Below are 20055 nucleotides of genomic sequence, written 5' to 3' on the forward strand. Positions count from 1 at the left end.
ATCAGTGCTTATCACTGCTGCCTATCAGTGCCCATCACTGCAGCCTCATTAGCGCACATCAGTGAAGGAGAAAAATCACTTATTTACAACATTGTATAACAAAAACTAAGAAAAAAACTTTTTTTTTCAAAATATTCAGTTTTTTTAGTTTTGTTTATAAAAAACCCAAAGGTGATTAAATACCACCAAAAGAAAGCTCTATCTGTCTCAAAATAAATGATAAAAATTTCATATGGGTAAAGTGTTGCATGACCGCGCAATTGTCACTCAAAGTGTAACAGCACTGAAAGCTGAAAATTTGCCTGAGCAGGAAGAGGGTGCCCTGTAGGCAAGTGGTTAAACAAAATAGAAGTGATTTACTTATAGGTTAGAAAACCTGCTCCCCCTCCTAAATTGTGTGCCAGTCCCACCTGTGTCTTGGGATATCCATAATCAGTGTCGAAATGGAGAGTGGCATAAGACCAATGAACTGCTGTTTAAACCCACCGCCACCCTGCCCTCATACGAATATAAACTCAATATGTGCCTGTATGTCGCACACAAGTAATTAAATGATTATGCAATATATATTGGGCATCATCACACATCCAAGTAACAGGATTTATTCTAGGGTCATCATTTATGCTTAGCTCAAAATTGATAGACTGTACAGATTTTTAAAGCATTGCCTATAGACAATTTTGAGTATTCTAGTTTGTTCCTGTTTAACAAACACACATTTTAAGGCTACGCTCACACTAGCTTTGTCAGCAGGCGTCAGACAGACATTTGGGAAGCGTTTTTAACGCTTCTCAAACGCCTCTGAAAATTCTGCACATGGCAGCACACAGTGCTGTTCACACGGAAGCATTAGCGTCTCGTTGCGGCAAAACTGATGCCTCTGGTCGAGTCAGGAGGAGTTGAAGCCTCCCATTCAAGTCTATGGTGCCGCTCCGCGGTTGCGGAGCATTAATACCATTTAAACTTCATTATAGGAGTTTGTGGTGCGGTTTTAACGCTTGGCAAACGCCTATCAACCGCCTCAAAACCGCGCATAGGGCGTTTTGGGAGCGTTTGCGTAGCATTAAAAATGCTTCACAAACGCCTGCTAACGCCTGTCAAACGCTATAGGGGCATTTGGCAAGAGTTAGAAATAAAGTCAAGTGTGAATGAGCCCTTACAGTTTTTAAATCTATTTACACAACTAGTCTAATCCTTTATAATTAACAGATTGTAGAGATTATATTATGTGAATGTTTTTTTTATTTAGATATGGTAAACAGATAGCAAATATGTGACATAAAATTTGAAGATTTCATTATTTTATTTTACAGGTCTTTTGTTTACAGAAAGTGTAGATTATTTTAGGGTTATAGGTGCATTTTCATGTAAAACAAAATCTGTGATTTGACTGTGAAAAAAGAAATTTTTTTCTAACTACCAAGGGGTGAGAACTCCCTGCTCAGTGTTAAAAGACATAAGGCTGGCACTTGAAAGGTACAGCAATGGGGGTACCAACTTGTTTACTTGGTGTCCTGGACTTATAGTTTGATGAGAAAGAGGTTGAATTTTAATATATTAAAAAAGCCAAAGTATTAAATATAGATGAATCAATAAATGGTCACAAATATATGCTGGGAATTGGCCCGGTGTAGGTTGAGTCTCAAATGTTGTGGATTAATTTCTGCATTTCAAGCTAGGAGCAAAATATAGTCTATATTTTAACAGGTACAGTTTATTGCATATTTACAGGGGTTACATTATGGAAACATCAGGTAAAAGAATTAAATTGTTACCTAATATGGTGTTAGACTGCCTTTGGCATCCAAGACGGCCTGAATTCTTCTGGAAATTGACAAATATAAGTCTTGGATAGTGGATAATGAAATCTGACATCACTCTTCATGCAAAAATCGTTTCAGTTTTCGTAGAGATGCTGGTGAAAAATGAGCCTTGTTCTCCAAAATTTACCATAGTAGCGCTATGATATTGAGGTCTGGCGACTGCGGCGCTCAGAGAAGGTGTGAGACTTCGTCTCAACAAACCAAGATTTGACAACACCAGCTGTGGGAATCGGAGCATTATCATCTTGGTAAATGGCGCTGTCTTTGGGAAACAATGTTTGAACCATGGGGTGCACATGGTCTACCAAAATGTGTACATAGTTGCTGGCAGTGAATCTACGTTTCAAGGTGATGATGAGGCCTGAAGAATACCAAGATATGGCTGCCCAAACCATGATTGCACCGCCACCATGCTGTACCATTGGCACAAGACAGTCCTGGTTGTAAGCTTGGGACTGTGTTTGTCACATGAAAACACATCCAGTGGTAGGGAATAGTTGGAAACTCAATTAATCAGACCATATTACAGTCTTCCATTGATGGATAGTCCATGACTTATGGGTGTTGCACCACCCTCTCCTCTTCTGATCATTAATATCAGTCACTAGTGGTTTGGCAATTGCAGCTCGCCCATGAATGTTTTGCTTATGAAGTTCCCTCCGCACAGTTTTTGTGGACATGGGCTTTGGAAGACTGTTCTTCAGTCACTTTTGCAGCAGATTGTTTTCTTATTCAGGGTCACAATCCTTTTGTCTCTTTCGGTCAGTTGGCCATGTCGACCGCACTTATGCTTATCAGATGACGGCTTTCCAGAAACTGTATATGTCATCATAACCTTTGATACTGTACCTCGTGACAGCGCAAAGAAATTGGCAGTTTCAGTCACAGAAGCACCAGCTAAGCAGACACCATTAAATTGTCCTCTTTGAGGCTCAGTAAGCTCTGTCATGACTCCATATTACTAGCACACTTTTGCATCGTTCACTAGGCAGGGGAGAAGTGGCCATACAAGCTGCTTCTAGGAATTTCAGCTGTATGAACTGTATGTCAGTATAATTCAGAATGCAGTACAGGTAACTTTTTATGCAAGATTTTGCTGCCAGCAAAAATATTGTTTGACCATGTGCATGAGGCCCCCTTGGGAGGTTTTCCTTCACTTCTTGTCCTGCAGAAGCAGTAGAAAATTGTGGGACCCCTTCATCATCAAAACAACTGTCCCCTGGGAAGATTTTCCCTCATATCTTGTTCTTGTGACAACTGTACAAGGTTTATTTTCTGTTGTAACTCTATAGAATATATTTTAAGTATATTATTGTGCCCAGGTTTAAATCTTTATGTTCTCAAATATATTGGGAGTTAAATTGATTCTAAAGGCTTATTTTTTTTAAGGAAAAATAACAAACATGTCTATACTTACCTGCTGTGTGCAGTGGTTTTGCACAGAGCAGCCCGGATCCTCCTCTTCTCGGGTCCCTTCAAGCTCTCCTGTCCCCTCCCCCATGTTGGGTGCCCCCACAGCAAGCAGCTTACTATGGGGGTACCAGCTGCTCCATGTGTCCATTCACACATGGAGATGTGGCTCGACTCTGCCCCCTCTCTTCTTATTGGATCACTGGTTGTGATTGCCAGTAGTGGGAGCCAATGGCCCCCCTTCTATCTCAAATGAGAAGAGGGAGTCCTGGGATAGCCGAGACTCCAGTGCACATCACTGGATCGAGAGGGGTCTTAGGTGAGTGTTAGGGGGGGCTGGGAGAACTGCTGCACAGAGAAGGTCTTTTACCTTCATGCATAGAATGCATAAAGGTAAAAAAACCTTCAGCCTTTAGAACCACTTCAATTACTAAAACTGTAAAGTGTAAAATCTGATGTAACTATGCATAGAAACCAATCAGCTTCCAGGTTTTATTGCCCAAGTTTAAATGAACAATCTGAAATTAGTCGCTAATTGGCTATCATACACAGCTGCACCAGATTCTGAGTTTTAGTAAATCTACCCCATTTATTCAGTCTAAAATTTATTTTCCTCTGTGAAATCACAGCTATAGGACTAGGGACTAAATTCTACCCACAAGGGTTTCTTACAAAGTTTCTTGTTTATTGAAAATGCTGTATGTTTTGTTTTAAAAAACGAAGGCAGGTGAAAAAGATGTGGTGTGTAATTTCTCATTTGCCTGTGTGTGCATGTAACATGTTTGCCTTTTGATGTCTATTGCTAGTGTTAGCACCTGATAAGGCACTTAGCAAGCCTGTAAAATCTAGGGGTTGTAGTGTGAAGTTGGTGATAGAGCTATTTGAGCTTATCAGTGGGCGAAAATTAGTTATTTATACAGGGATAATAGCTTAAAGCTAAGATGAATTAAATATTTGGTAAAGAAACTCTCCTGAAAATTAGGAAGAATTGGGATTCTGTATATGCACTATTAGCGTTATGTATGAAAAGTGTACTTCGAAAGTGACTAGTAAAGCCTTAATTTTTTCAATTTCACTTGCTACGTAGCATGGGCATTTGCAATATATGCTGCCTTTTGATGAATTAAACTTCTTTCCTCCTACTGTAGCTGGTCGTCTCAGTGATGGCGCCAGTAGGGTTACTCCTTTCCCTTGCAGGGTCCATCGGAGCCACTCTTTCATGTGCACCCCCGGCTAGGACTAGAACTGAATGTCATGCATCAATATATACAAACACCTTCACAGCAAGCCACTCCCCTGGTATTGCCTCCTCTCTCCTCAAAAATAATTGATGGAAAGATACTGAAGACTGTGATATTCCTTTATTCTGTTACAGAGTGAGCTCACTCCCTGACAGGAAGTTTAGGAAAGATAGGGGGTTTAGAGAGCTAGAGGTGGAAAAACAGCAGTACAGTGATTTTCCCAGTAAATGGCTGTGCAGGAAAGGCATGTCAGCACAAGTATTAGCTATTGGAGGACAGGCAGGCTGTGCTCCTAGCACATCTAGAAAACAGACTACACTTAGATAGATTTGCTTCTATGCCTAGCGTGGTCAGTTTGAAGTAGTAGAGCTGAGGATCACCAGGTATTTCACACACAGTAAGCAATACAGGGAAAACAGAATACTTTGCAACACAAGTACATGGTGCAACAGTCACATATCAGGAATATGAAATGTTGGGGTAACATATATGTATGTATGTATATATATATATATATATATATATATATATATATACTGCTCAAAAGAATTAAAGTAAAACTTTATAAACACATGAAATCTCAATGGGGAAAAATATCATGCTGGATATCTGCAATGTGTTAGGAATGTAAGGATGCCCCATCATTTGATGTAGATGAAAATTATCTACAGAGGACTGATTTAGAAGACACTCCGGAAATCAAACTGAAAAAATGATGCAGCAGGCTAGTCCATTTTGCTGAAATTTCATTGCAGCAACTCAAAATGGTACTTAGTAGTTTGTTTGCATGCCTGACAACATCGGGCATGCTCCAAATGAGACGAAAAAATGGTGTCCTGGGGTATTTCCTCCAGATCTGGGACAGTCTGAGGTGCAACCTGGCGGTGTCAGATGGACCGATACATGATATCCCAGAGGTGTTCTATTGGATTTAGTTCAAGTGAACGTGCGGGCCATTCAATGGTATCAATTCATTCATCCTGCAGGAACTGCCTGCATACTACATGAGGCCGGGCATCGTCATGCACCAGCAGGAACCCAGGACCAGCACCAGGATAGGATCTGACTATGGGTTCAAGGATTTCATCCCGATACCTATTGGCAGTCAGGGCGCAATTGTCTAGCCAGTATAGATCTGTGCGTCCCTCCATGGATATGTCTCCCCAGACCATCACTGACCCACCATAAAAACAGTCATGCTGAATGATGTTACAGGTAGCATAACATTCTCCATGGCTTCTCCAGACCCTTTCACCTCTGTCACATGTGCTCAGGGTGAGCCTGCCCTCATCTGTGAAAAGCACAGGGTGCCAGTGGCGAACATGCCAATTCTGGTGTTCAGTGGCAAATGCCAATTGAGCTAAATGGTGCCGGTCAGTGTTTCTGTTATAAAAGTTTGCAAATAAATAATTGTTCTTCATAAATTTAGGCCAAGATGTATTCTACTACATGTCTTTGGTGAAAATAACCCAAATTAGGATGTATTATTTAGTTTGTAGGAAAGTTATAGAGTTCACAAACTATGGTATAGATCTGAATATTGATCAATCCTGAAGTACTGACAGCCAATCTAATTTCTTGAAGTCCAAGAATGTAGGAATAGTACAGATATCCCCCAAATGACCCCTTTTTGCAAAGTAGACAGTCCGACGTACTTCATAAGAGGCATGGCGAGTTTTTTGAAGTTGTATTTTTTTTTGTCATAATTTTTTGGAAAATGAAAAAATAAAAAAAATTATTTTCACAATTTTTTTTTTACATATTGTCACCAGTGCAGTACAGCGTCATCATATAACTGGCATGGCGGTGATCAGGGACACTGGCAGTTGACAGTGTGAAAAAAAAAATATATATTTTTTTAAATTATTATTTTAAATTTTTTATTACATTTTTTTCTTTTTTTTAAAGATTTTTTTTTCATATTTCACTATGTCCAAAGTAGTACAATGTTACCATAGTAACATTGTACTACTTTGGGGAAGTGATCAGTATTTTTTTTTTTTTTTACACAATTTGCTTATAGCAAAGAATTACTTTGCTATAAGCAAGCATTTACCTGAAGGACATCGATTCATTCAGGGTTTTTTCTTTTCTTTTTGTGCTTAGCTTTGATTTGGCCACAGCTAATCACATGACATGTGCATGTGATTAGGTGTGACCATTCACAGCTAGACACTAGTATACAATGGATGGCATGAATGAAGCCATCCATTGTATACAACTGTCATGTGACCTGCTGTGATTGGTCACAACAAGTCACATGGTACCGGCAACAGGGCCAATACTCAAATCTGTCATCGGCCGTGTCCAAGGTACAAACTGCGCATGTGCGGGAGTGCGCCATGTGGCGGCCTCCTGGAAAGCTAGTGCATTGTTCCAGATGCCATAGGCTATTGGCCGGGTGTCAAATGGTTAACAACCCCCTCTGCTACTTAACTGACCAGATCAATATCCCAGAAGTTTAACTGACTTCATGCTATACTCTGATTTAAAAAGTGTTCCTTTAATTTTTTTGAGCAGTGTATAAATCCTGCATTGTGTCCAGCATGTAATGCTTCTTAAAAGCACCTTTAGAAGTGGTTATTTCTTAGGTATTGTGCTTGCCTTGTAAAACAAACCATAGTGCTTGAGTGCTGGTCTTAAATCTCAGTTTTTTACTTTTTGCCTCAGGAGCCACCTGATCCGTTCACTGAATATAGGCCTTTGACAAAGAATTATGTATCACCCTTTTCTGGCCAACAATCCAGGCACACAGCTGTTACTCACAACCAAACGGCTCCAGAAAACACTTACAGAAAAATATATCAGAAATCACAGGGACTGAGAAATTGTATAAGACTGCGGTATTAGAGAAATTGCTGCACTGTTCAGCCTCCAGGAATGAAGTGACATACTAGGCTTGGCTATTGGTGATTAGTCCAACAATGTCAGTGGAGATGGGGGGATATTCCCTATCTCTGTGTAAGCTCTGGTTCACAAATTAAAAAGCATCTGATGTTTTTGGTGAGACTCATCATGAGCTCAGTTTTAAATGCAAATAGGTGAGCCCACCAGTAAAAGGTTATTTGATTATACCAGATTTTGCATGTAAAGGGCATCATGAGAGCAGATTTCACTGCTCAGCCATGTCATACTGACAAAAATTTAAATGTTGACTTTTAAGGATATGGAATACAAAAATATAAATATATATATGTATGTATATATATATATATATATATATATATATATACCTATATATCTATACTATATATACTGTGTATCTATGTTTTAGATGCAAAGGTTGTAGATTTATTTTTGCTGAAAACCAATAGACATGATATGTGCATGTTAGAACAAATGATTCTAAATGGAGTTCTTTAACAAACTAATATTTATTCTGCAAGCAAAGGAATTATTGTACTAGAAATAATTGTAATTTCTTATCATTAAAACCTGTTAATAGGTAAGTAATTGTACTTTGTTTACATATACCCTATGCTATTGACATGACTGTTACACAACGACCATAGTATTCACCACTGTTCTGGTAACAGCCAAACAGTAAGGAAAGGTTGGTGTGCAGAATGCAGTATACAGATTCCAATTTTAATTGCCTGTAGTCAGTTTTGTTGTTTACCTCCTGAAGTCAGATCATATGAAACTTTCATCTTTCAAGAAATAGAATGATAAAGGTTGCATTGAGTGGCAACTTGAAATATTTGCATGTATAAAACCCAGTTTGAGTACAGTATGTCTTTGGTTAGGTGTATTTTTTAATCACACAGCAACAACCGACTATAACTGCACAAGGTGTCCCCAGTCACTTGTATGGCATTGTAGAGTCACTTTGAGACTCTGATGTTATTTTAAACTTGCGGGTTTCATAATGAAAGGCAGGAGCTTGGTAGATTCTTGAACAGATGGAAACTAAGGCTGCTTTCACACTGGTTCACCTCAAAAACGCTTGAAAAATGACTAGCGTTTTTGAGGCGTTTTTCAAGCGGAACATCCTGGACATGTGACTTACTTTTGTAGCTCAAATTGGGCAGATTTGCACGTTTTAATTCACTAAAAAACACTACTAAAATACAGCATGAGTTATTTTATCAAGTTATGAATGTAAAAGAAAGAATTGCCAGCAATTAAAAAATAATTAAAAAACGGCGTGGGGTCCCCCCTCCATCCATATCAAGCACTTCGGGTCTGGTTTGGATTCTGAGGGGAACCCCCACGGTAAAGAAAAAGAAAATGTCATGGGGTCCCCCCAAAATCTATGCCAGACCCTTATCTGAGCATGCAGCCCAGCAGGTCAGAAAAAGGGGGGGCTCCCCCCCCAAAGCACCTTGTCTGCGGGCAGGAGGCTTATCGGAATCTGGAAGCCCCCCTTTAGTAAGGAGGCCCCCAGATCGTGACACCCCCCCATATGAATGAGTATGGGGTACATGGTACCGCTACCCATTCACAAAGAAAAACTAGTGTGAAAAAAGACAGGAGACGGTCTTTGACAAATCCTTTATTAAAAGAAGGAAAATAAAAAAATGCCCCCCGAAGTAAATCCAAAGTCAATCACGATGCCCACCTCTGCCGACCGGAAAAAAAAAACGCTCCCGGCCGCCTGACTTCTGCGCTGGCTTGAAAGTTCTTAAATATGTAAAGGGCGGACCATCTTGTATGTGAGCCCGCCCCTGTGTGACATCATTGACCCAGCATGCCTGGTCGATGATGTCACACGAGGGGAGGGGGTCACGCGTGTGATGTCATCGGGTGGCCCCGCCCCTTACATATTTAAGAACAGTCAAGCCAGCAGAGCAGTCAGATGGCAGGAGCCAGCGTCGGGAGCGGAGCCACTTTTTTTTTTTCTCTCTTTTCCGATCGGCGGCGGGCATCGATGGATCTGCTGCGTGGGACATTCATTTTCCTTCTTTTAATAAAGGACTTGTCAGAGACTGTCTCCTGTCTTTTTCACACTACAGGTTTTTTTTCGTGAATGGGTAGTGGTACCATGTACCCCATACTCATTCACATAGGTGGAGCGGGTTTCCAGATTCCGATAAGCCCCCCACCCGCAGACCCCCCACAACCACAGCCCAGGGTTGTGGGGAAGAGGCCCTTGTCCCCATCAACAAGCCCCACCCCAAAGCATCCCCCCCATGTTGAGGCCATGATGTGGCCTGGCATGGTTTGGGGGGGGGCGCTCACTCGTCCGTCCGTCCGTCCCTTTTCCTTACCTGCATGCTCGGATAAGGGTCTGGTATGGATTTTGGGGGGGACCGCACGCCATTTTTTTTTTATTGCCGTGGGGGTTCCCCGCAAAATCCATACCAGACCCGAAGGGCTTAGTATGGATGGAGGGGGGGACCCCACAGCGTTTTTTGTATTATTTTTTAATTGCCGACAATTCTATCTTTTACATTCAGCTGTCAGTGGGGAACCCCATGAACCACTGAAACAGCCAGATCTGCCCACATGTGCAGTGCTTTTTTGGAGCGGTTTTAAGTATTTTTGGAAAGTTTTTGAGGTGGTTACCATTCATTTCGATGGGAAGAGGCATTTTTGAGGCTTTTTTTTTTTTAACTCCCCAAACATGCTTCAAAGATGCCTCAAGCAGGAGTTATTAAACCGCACTGCAAGCACAACTCCTCAGTGTGAAAACATACATAGATATACATTCACGTACACAGGGAAGCAGTTTTCTTGAGCTTTTCAAGTTGTTTTTGTTAAAGCAAAAATGCTTCAAAAACTCCTCAGTGTGAAAGCAGCCTAAACCGATTAGCTTTAGGGTGGCCTCAAACTGCCCTGGTGAAATCTCGCTGCAGTTTGGGCAAAGTGCAGCTAACCCACTGTTTTTTTGCGGGCTAGCTGCTCTTTCCCATAGACTTTCTATATTGTCTGGCAGTTTTGGTGCAGTTTCGGAAAGCATACCAAAGATGCAGCATGCAGAGTTTTGGTGCCCTTTTTGAAACTGTACCAACCCTGCAGGGCCTCATAGAAGTCTTTTGGAAAGCACAGCTAACCTGCACAAAATCAGCGGGTTAGCTGTGGTTTAGCAAAAGAGAAGCAGGGCAGTGTGAAGCCACCCTGAAACATGATCTGAGTAATCAGATGAGGCTTATTTAAATTTACCCTCAAATGGTAAATATTGTTTACACCACACCATCAAAGCAAGGCTGCATCCTTTATAATTACTGCTTATGTTTGTATCCATAGAGAAAACATTATGCTTTTATAAAAAAAACCCATTCAGTTTAAAAAAGAAATGAAAGGCAAATATTTGTGTATAAATATTCATTAAAAAAATTATAAATTCCTTTTTCTTTTCTTTTTTTATATGTGATCACATAACCTCTGTTCGCAGCTGCGTAAGGGGCTTTAAAGAGGTGGGAGTGGACAACTAGCACTACATTAAACTTCCCAATGAATGGCTGTGTAGGAGAGCATGGCAGCACAAGTCTTAGCCTTTTAACCACTTCAATACCAGGCACTTTTACTCCCTTCCAGTCCAGGCCAATTTTCAGGTTTCAGCGCTCTCACACTTTGAATGACAGTTGCGCGGTCATACAACATTGTACCCAAACTAAAATGTTATCATTTTCTTCACACAACTAGAGCTTTCTTTTGGTGGTTTTTAATCACCGCTGGGATTTTTATTGTTTGCTAAATTAACAAAAAAAGACTGAAAATTTTGAAAAAAAAACCCCCACTTTTTTCTTTGTTTCTGTTATAAAAGTTTTGCAAATAAATAATTGTTCTTCATAAATTTAGGCCAAAATGTATTCTACTACATGTCTTTGGTGAAAATAACCCAAATTAGTATTTATTATTTAGTCTGTAGGAAAGTTATACAGTTCACAAACTATGGGATATATCTGAAAATTGATCAATCCTGAAGTACTGACAGAAAATCTAATTTCTTGAGGTCCAAGAATGTCAGAACAGTACAGATATCCCCCAAATAACCCCTTTTTGTAGAGTAGACAGTCTGACGTACTTCATAAGAGGCATGGCGAGTTTTAAGTTGTACTTTTTTTGTCATTGTTTGGAAATGAAGAAATAAAAAATGATTTGCACTAATTTTTTTTTCCATACTGTCACCAGTGCAGTACAGTGTCATCATATAACTGGCATGGCGGTGATCAGGGACACTGACTGATGACAGTACGAAAAAAATAAAAATTATAATTTCTTTTATTTTTTTATTATTTTTTATTTTGTATTACATTTTTTTAAAGATTTTTTTTCATATTTCACTATGACCAAAGTAGTATAATGTTACCATAGTAACATTGTATTACTTTGGGGAAGTGATCTATATATATTTTTTTTTTTTACACAATTTGCTTTTAGCAAAGAATTACTTTGCTATAAGCAAGCATTTACCTGAATGAAATTGATTCATTCAGTTTTTTTTTTTCTTAACTGTGATTTGGCCACAGCTAATCACATGACACAGCTGGGCTGTGATTGGCCCAGCTTGTGCATGTGGTCGCTGTGACCATTCACAGCTAGCCACACTTGTATACAATGGATGGCATGATAGGAAGCCATCCATTGTATACAACTGTCATGTGCCCTGCTGTGATTGGTCACAGCAGGTCACATGGTACTGGCAACGGGGACAGTACTCAGATCTGTCATCGGCCGTGTCCGAGGTACACGGCCGGTGACAGATCGCGTCACTGCGCGGCTCTGCTGGCATGCAAACTGCGCATGCCTGAAAGGATGCCATATGGCATCCACCCGGAGGGACGAGGGTTTTTGCCGGCCGCCATTTGGCCATAGGCCGGGCGGGAACTGGTTAAAGACAGAAAGGCTGTTCTCCCAGCACAGCCAGAAAACTGACCACGCTGGGATGGATGTTCTTCTATGCCTAGTGTGGTCAGTTTAAATTGTAAAGCAGGTGGAATGGCAGGATTACCAGGTATTTCATGCAAAGGAAGCAATACAAGGAGAACAGGATACTCTTTAACACAAGTACATGGTACAACAGACTCATATAGGGAATATGAACTGTTGGGGTAATGTTATCTTTAAGCTAACTGTGTACCAGTTATACACCTTGCCCAATTCAGTCAGCCATGCCCCTTTGACCTCTTTACGACCTTCTGTCTTCATTGTACTGTGGACAGGCGGCCACTGTAGGCAAAACGACATACGGGTGTGTTACTGCCTAGTTTCGGGTGCATGTGCGCGCACCCCCAACCTCACAACCCGGCGGCACCCACTGACTATATCGCACTGCAACGCTGTATCCAAATGAAATGTATAATTTTTTTCACACAAAAAGAGCTTTCTTTTGGTGGTTATTGGTCACCGCTGGGCGATCTGTACACAGCAAGAGCTTATCAGTAAGTCCCCACCAATGATTCATAGCTGGGACCTGCTGACCTGCTGTGTGCAGTCACAGCCCTCAGCTCTGTGTTGACATTCAATACAGAGCTCTGTACATAGGGAGCAATCTGTCAGTTTCTCATCCCTTTGTAAAAGCAGCACACACATTACTCAAAGTTAGGCACACATTTAACCCCTGATCGCCCTAGATGTTAACCCCTTCTCAGCCAGTGTCAGTACAGTGACAGTGTTTACCATTATCACTGATCACTGTATTAGTGGCAGTCAGTGCCAGTAATTGTCAGGTTGCCCGCCACAATCCCACAGTCCCTTTATAAATTGCTGATCACCACCATTAGTAGTATGAAAAAAAATTTTCAGTACATATACCATAGTTTGTTGGCGCTATCACTTTAACGCAAATCATTTAATATACACTTATTGGGATTTCTTTTACCAAAGACATGTAGCAAAATACATTTTGGCCAAAATGTAGGAAGAAATGTGATAATTCAATTTTTGTATTTTATTGGATATGTTTTATGGCAGAAAGAAAAAAAATGTTTTTTTTTCAAAATGTTTGCCCTTTTTTTGTTTATATCGCAAAAAATCAATAACCCAACGGTGACCAATAACCACCAAAAGAAAGCTCTATTTGTGTTAAAAAAAATTATATATAAATTTCGTTTGGATACAGCATTGTAATGCGATATAGCAAAAAATGGCCTGGTCATGAAGGGAATAAAATCTTCTGTAGCTGAAGTGGTTAATGTGTATCTGTAGGTAATTGTTGCTTGTTTTTGCTGTGATTGATTTAGGAGATTTCCCTTCACTTTCTGTCCACAACATTAAGTGATAAGTGAAAGGATATCTCTCCAAGGTGAGGAGAGGTCCCCTCTTGGACAGTTGTTACCAGAGCAGATGTCCCTACAAAAAGAGTTTACCTTATTGGGAACTGTAAAGTTTGGCATTTTCTTACACTTTTTTCCTGGTCAGCAATACTGGGGCGTTTGGCTTTTGATATAATTAAATGTAGCTTAATTCAGATTTGAATGTCAAACTGTATAGAACTTATTAGTTATAATGCTCTGTGAGTGCCTTTCTTCTTTTTTCATATACTTAGAATAGCAGATCTAAATCTTCCCAAATCTCCAAAGTATTGTCATTTTCTCTTCTCATTCAGACTCCGATATTTTCTTTTTTGAACCAATTCATATTTTAAAACTCTATTTTGATTCAGATCTTTTAAAGTTTTTATTATGTTACTCCCGTGACAATACAGTGTATGCATCACATGCTACTGTTTGTCTGCAAATGTGTTTGCTGACCAGATTTTGTCAGCTTTTCTCTCATTTCTACTCTCTGCACTCAGTTATATGTTGGCCCCATCAGAAGACTTGCACCCCCTGTATTGTTGTTGGCATGCTCTTTTTTATTTATTTTTGTTTTGTTTTTTTTTGTTTTTCGTTTTTTTCTTCATTGTATGTTGGGTGTGCCTGAGGATTTGGTGGGGCCTCTGTGACTCTGTTCTTTGGAACAAGGAAATACTAGCACAAGTACAAAAGTATCAGCTTTAATGGCATACACATATATATTTATATAATTGCATATATATATATATATATATATATATATATATATATATATGCAATTAGAGTATTTAAATAGCTTAATTCCAATAATTGTTTTAATTTTATTTTACCTTTTAGAAATCTGGATTTTTATTTTTTTGATTTGGACAATTTTTAAGACAATATATATTCTGTTTGCTAAGTCTGTAATAAATAACACTTCATTTGTACAGTCAAAAGCAAGTCTATTGTGGGACCTAAAAAATTTGGATTGTCTTTACCAGGAACAGAGTCACAAAAAAAGGGGCTGCGTCAACCCCTTGATCCATGTTCTAACTCGCAAGGTCTGAAAACTGCATCCACCTATCAGCAAGGGGGATGCACAGAACATGTCACTGTTACTATCAACGTTAATCCATTACTTTATTTTACAATGAATAACCTTTTTTATATATCACCAAGGCTGGAAGCCTTCATGTGCTGAAACACATTTAGTCACATATGCTATAGCTTAACGCACTAAGTGGGTTCCCTGCCCTTAATCCCCTGATGCCTTTTTCTACATCCACTATTATTGCGGGCATTTGCTAGTTGCCCTTATGTTATACTCCTCTGCATTTTCTGTCTTTTCCCTCCCTTCCCTTTTTGTCGTTTCTTTTCCCTGTTTTTTTTTTTATTTTTATTTTATGTTTTGTTTTTTTTTAAGTAAATTATACTTCTTTTGCATGATGTTTGTGTTTCTGAAAGCTGCATTTATCGATGAAACCGTGTCAGATTCTAAAGAGGCTTTGTTAGGGTTTTTACACCCCAAAACCACAAAAATTTCATTAGAGTTTCTCATTTCTGCTGCTGGTATGTGGTACACCAAAATAATAGTTGTGAATACTAATATAAGCTTCATTTGGCTATCAGAAATAGCAGTAATAGTCAAGTCCAATGATTTTTTCTATCAATCTCGTTAATTGAAACTTTTGTAAGGAAGATATTTAGATGCTTAAGTATTCATTGTTGATAATGTGGGGATACTATAGTAGTGGATATGGATACATGTGGTCACTTTATTTAGTTTGTGAAACCCCATACCTGTTGATAAAGATGAGAAATTCCTAATAAATTTTTGTGTATTATATGTGCTGTGATGGGTGTACTCCTGATATATGGAACCCTTTTGGTATGAATAATGGCTTCATGTTTCTATATTCTCACTTTTTGTTTGTGTAGTATTTTTTTTTTTTATTTCAAAGTGTTTACATATATATATATATATATTTTAATTTCATAATATGTTTTCTTTAATATTCAGTATTTTTATTCAAGTCATTCTTCTGTATCCTTGTTAATTTTATCTGCAGTTCGTCGTGTAGCCCCACGTTTCTCCATTTTACCTATGAGCCATGAAATTATGCCTGGAGGTAATGTAAATATAACTTGTGTTGCGGTTGGTTCACCCATGCCCTATGTGAAATGGATGATGGGTGCTGAAGATTTAACCCCAGAAGATGATATGCCTGTGGGGCGTAATGTTCTGGAACTTACCAACGTTAAGGAGTCTGCAAACTACACCTGTGTCGCTATGTCAAGTCTTGGGGTTATTGAGTCGGTAGCTCAGATCACTGTTAAATGTGAGTATAGCTTTCTTTATTCACCTCTGAAAAGATACTGAAAATACATGCTATGCTATATGATATTTACAAAGAACTATCAGACGTATTCCCTAATTATACTGTATTAGGCTGTCAACTTCAGTTCATGTACCCTGTAGCTTTTTTTTCTAGTTTTTAAGTACGTATTTAATGCTTGTTAATTTTAATTCACAATAATTTTTTTAAAGGGAAATTGACCAGGCCTAACAAGTGTGCTGTTACCTTAGTTAGTCTTTGCCTGTCTTCTCTGTGCCCCTGTGGTGCTCACTTGGACACAACCTGGGCCTTGACTTCTGTACAAGTCAGGATTTAGCCCTCCCTTTCCTGATGCTTATACCAGTCTCTTTCATTTCATATGAAACCCCATACCCGTTGATAAAGATGAGAAATTCCTAATTAATTTTTGTGTATTATATGTGCTGTAATGGGTGTACTCCCTAATATATGGAACCCTTTTGGCATGAATAATGGCTTCATGTTTCTATATTCTCACTTTTTGTTTGTGTAGTATTTTTTTAAAGGGAACCCGGCCAGATCTAACAAGTGTGATGTTACCTTAGTTAGTCTTTGCCTGTCTTCTCTGTGTCCCTGTGGTGCCCCCTTTAATATAGCCGGGGCCTTGACTTCTGCCCAAGTCAGGATTTACCCCCCCCCCCCCCCCCCCGTTTCCTGATGCTTATACCACCCTTTTTCATTTGTCTGTCAAATGCCAGAACAGCAGTTTAAAGTAAAGCCTAGACTTATGCATATCTCACATTATAAGGAAGCATTTATACCCAACTGGTTAATTGAAAGCACTTGATTAAGCTGCTAAACACATATGCACTCCTGCCCATAGGCTTTGTTCAATTCTTTGAGATGCTAAAAAGACTTTTAGGTTTTCTCAGCAGGAGTTTTGGAGTTCACTGTGATGGCACTTTAATACTTTTTCTGAAGTGCTAGTATGTCTCGTCCTGGGCATGGGAAGTAATTTAATTTCTGTCTGGAAAATCACAAAAATTAAAGTGTTACTAAACCCACAACAGTAAAATCATTCTGTATATGCAGTAAAGCATGCTTGTTATACTCATTGTGGATCCTAAGGGGTTAACCCTCCACATTGTGTAAAAAGGTTGTTTGATCCTGTCTTCTCTGATCCCCCCTTCTTCTACTGTCCCCAAACCATCTGCTGATAGAACAGAGCCTTGGGAGCAAGCTGCACATGTTCAGTTTGGTGTGTACTGCAAGAGATTTTTTTTTTCTTGGGAGAGTGCATGTGATCAGCACAGGGCCAATCAGCTCTGTCCAGACAGAGAGTCAGGGGTTATGCGGCCTTATTGGATAATCAGGGGAGAATGAAAACTGCTCCTACAAGCTTTAACCAGTGCTGTCACAATACTGCTGTAACTGCTGATGATAGAAGGTATTTAGCAGTTTATATTTACTAAAATAATTGAATTTCCAAGTTCTATGTACTGTGGAAGATCAGATATAGTGAATGCAGGGTCATGGGTTTAGTAACACTTTAAGGGAGCCCTTAAAGAGACTTTGTCATAAAAAAAAGACTGGCAAGCTGCCAAGATTTTGTAATGGGAAAAGAACACTAAGATTTCAATGCTTCTGTTTAGAATTTTGAAGATGAATTTCTCCATAATGCTTAGTCTAGACACAGGTTCACTATAAAACTAATCAACTAGAACACCTGTGTAGATTATATATCTGTAATTAAGTCAGTTGATTAGGTATATTTTGGAGGTGTTAGCAATTAGCAGAGAAAAGACGGGGTTACCTTGTATTTGAGGAGCACTGATCCGACAGAATGGCGATTGTTTGATGTCTGGTTTTTGAAGACATGGTCCATAGAACACATCCTTTCTGGAAAGTGTCTTTTTCATATTACAACTGATTCTGGAAGTGTGAACCTTTATATAGCTGAAAAGTCTTTGATAAAAACATATCAGTAAAAGGCTACATCAGCTCATTTAGCTGTGTATTAGACAAGACATTCTTGTCAGAATTGATAGCCCTTTCAAAATTGTGGGCAACTGCAAAAAAGTTTACAAATCTTATATCATAACCTTTTCAGTACCAGAGCCTTTCTTTTCATTTTGGCGAGGTCTCTGTTCTGCACATCATATCTTTTAGGTTTTCTAGTCTACCCCAAAGTATTATACCCATATTTTTGGGACAGATAGGGCTTTTATTTAGATGCATATATTTTTATTTATTTGGTACAAAATAAGAAAAAATGCATCTTCTCCTAGGGCCAGTGGAAAAAAGGATAACAACACAGGTCTGAGGGCGCTCGGGACGAAACAGGAGAGAGGCAAATCAGGAGATAGAACCTGGAAAAAAACCCACCGCACATTATTCCAGTGGCAGAATCACCGGGCTCAGACATACAGAGTAGAACCAGCTGAGGGGAAGATCTAGGGGCCAAAGCGAGAGACCCAAGGGGGGGGGATAAAAAATCATGGGGAACCCGTACCTGGAGGAGAGTCAACCGGACCTTGCAGTTCCATAGAGTAGTATAACCACCGGGACCATATGTCATGAAATTTCTCAAGCTCATTTTTAACAGTATAGATCCATCGTTCGGCTTCATAGATCCTATCATCCTCTTGCTTCCACTCCGCAACAGTAGGGCATCAGCTCTGCTTTCAGAGGCATGGTATTAAGCTCTTAGTGGCTCTTGAATGCCACTAAGAGCTCTCTTAAGCTCTTAGTGGTATTCAAAAGGTGCGAGGTGACACTACGTTTGTAAATTTTGGAGTGCACTCTTGAGGGGACCACCGTCAGCATCTGTTATCAGCCCCAGGGAAAATCCAGGAAGGTGTCCTGTACCAACGAGACCAAAACTTATAGCACAACTCTTTTATTTTGGAACTGATGGAGGAGACATGGCTCATCTGAGTGATTTTCCGCAATTGCAGGGTTAATAGATCGAAGCCCAATTCAGCCTTCCATTCTCGTATATAATAGGGTGTCGTTTGAGAAACTAGACAGTAAACCATGGTACATCTGGGATAGCAAATGTCTAGGATCCACCAGTTCCATACACAAAGTCTCAAAGGAAGTCAATGTGTCACGGGTTCACACTCTAGGAAACAACCTCTGAAAGAAATCATATATCTGACAATAATGCCAAAAATCCATAAGGAAAGACCCAAAAATATCCTTTTTTTTTAGCTTCTTTTTATATTACTTTTTTTGTTCACTGCAGTGGAAGTGAATACAACAATCCCAATTTCCAACATCATTGGTATTACAAAGTTATATTTTAGGTTTGATAAAGCAATGCATCTTGATAGAGAAGGTTTGGTACGGTTAGGGATGTTAACCCACTTAATATAATATACAGTAAAAGAGAAAATAGTATAATAAATATAATAGGAAAAAACAGAGGTAAAAGTTCTGGTTTGAGAACTGTGTAACTATTCTTTAGATTTGAGTAAATCCTTTTTCTAGGTTTTTATTTTATAAAGAACTTTAGTCCTGCTTTAAACCACCACAAGTAAAAATGCATTGGTGGCCATATACAATCTAATTCCATGTCAAATTGGTGTCTCAGTGCAACAATTTGTTGAAAATTGGGATGTGTAAAGCAGAGTGTACTTGCAGAGGTTTGGTTGAATTAAAAAAAAAAACCCTCATAAATCCCTGCATCTGACAGTATGGACCACGGGTGCTGGCCTGCCTGTGTTTCCCGCAGGACTGTTCGATAGAAATTAGTCATTAGACCGGCTTTTGTTGAACAGGGAGTAGTACTCACATATTGAAATTCAATATGTTAATATCCAGCTTAAGGCTTCTTCAAAGAGCAGTAACAATCATTTATAACTGTTCAAGGAACTCATTATCATACATAGAAATTTCTTTATTGTACATCCCAGGACACAGGGTATCTTCATATCATTTACGATAGGGTTATGCTGCCACCTTCGGGTCATTGGACACTGGCAAACAAAAGGAATGAATCTCCTTCTAGGTATAACCTCTCCCACCTAGGCATAGCATCAGTTTTTTTGCTAGAGGCTTAGGTGGTGATCATAATTGTGCAGTCTCTGCACATTTACTT

At 39.3% G+C, this 20055-nt stretch overlaps 1 protein-coding gene across 1 annotated transcript in view; it reads left to right on the top strand.

Annotated features, from left to right (window-relative positions):
* PTPRS (protein tyrosine phosphatase receptor type S) overlaps nt 1-20055 on the top strand; it is a 531027-nt gene that overhangs the window by 252186 nt on the left and 258786 nt on the right. Inside the window, exon 9 of the mRNA XM_089681016.1 lies at nt 15708-15977. Coding sequence (XP_089537142.1) covers nt 15708-15977 — 270 coding nt within the window. The remainder of the gene's footprint in view (nt 1-15707; nt 15978-20055) is intronic.

The sequence above is a fragment of the Staurois parvus genome, unplaced genomic scaffold, assembly GCF_062004578.1.
Source record: "Staurois parvus isolate SC_StPar_1 unplaced genomic scaffold, SC_StPar_1.0 ptg000256l, whole genome shotgun sequence".
Taxonomy (NCBI): Eukaryota; Metazoa; Chordata; class Amphibia; order Anura; family Ranidae; genus Staurois; species Staurois parvus.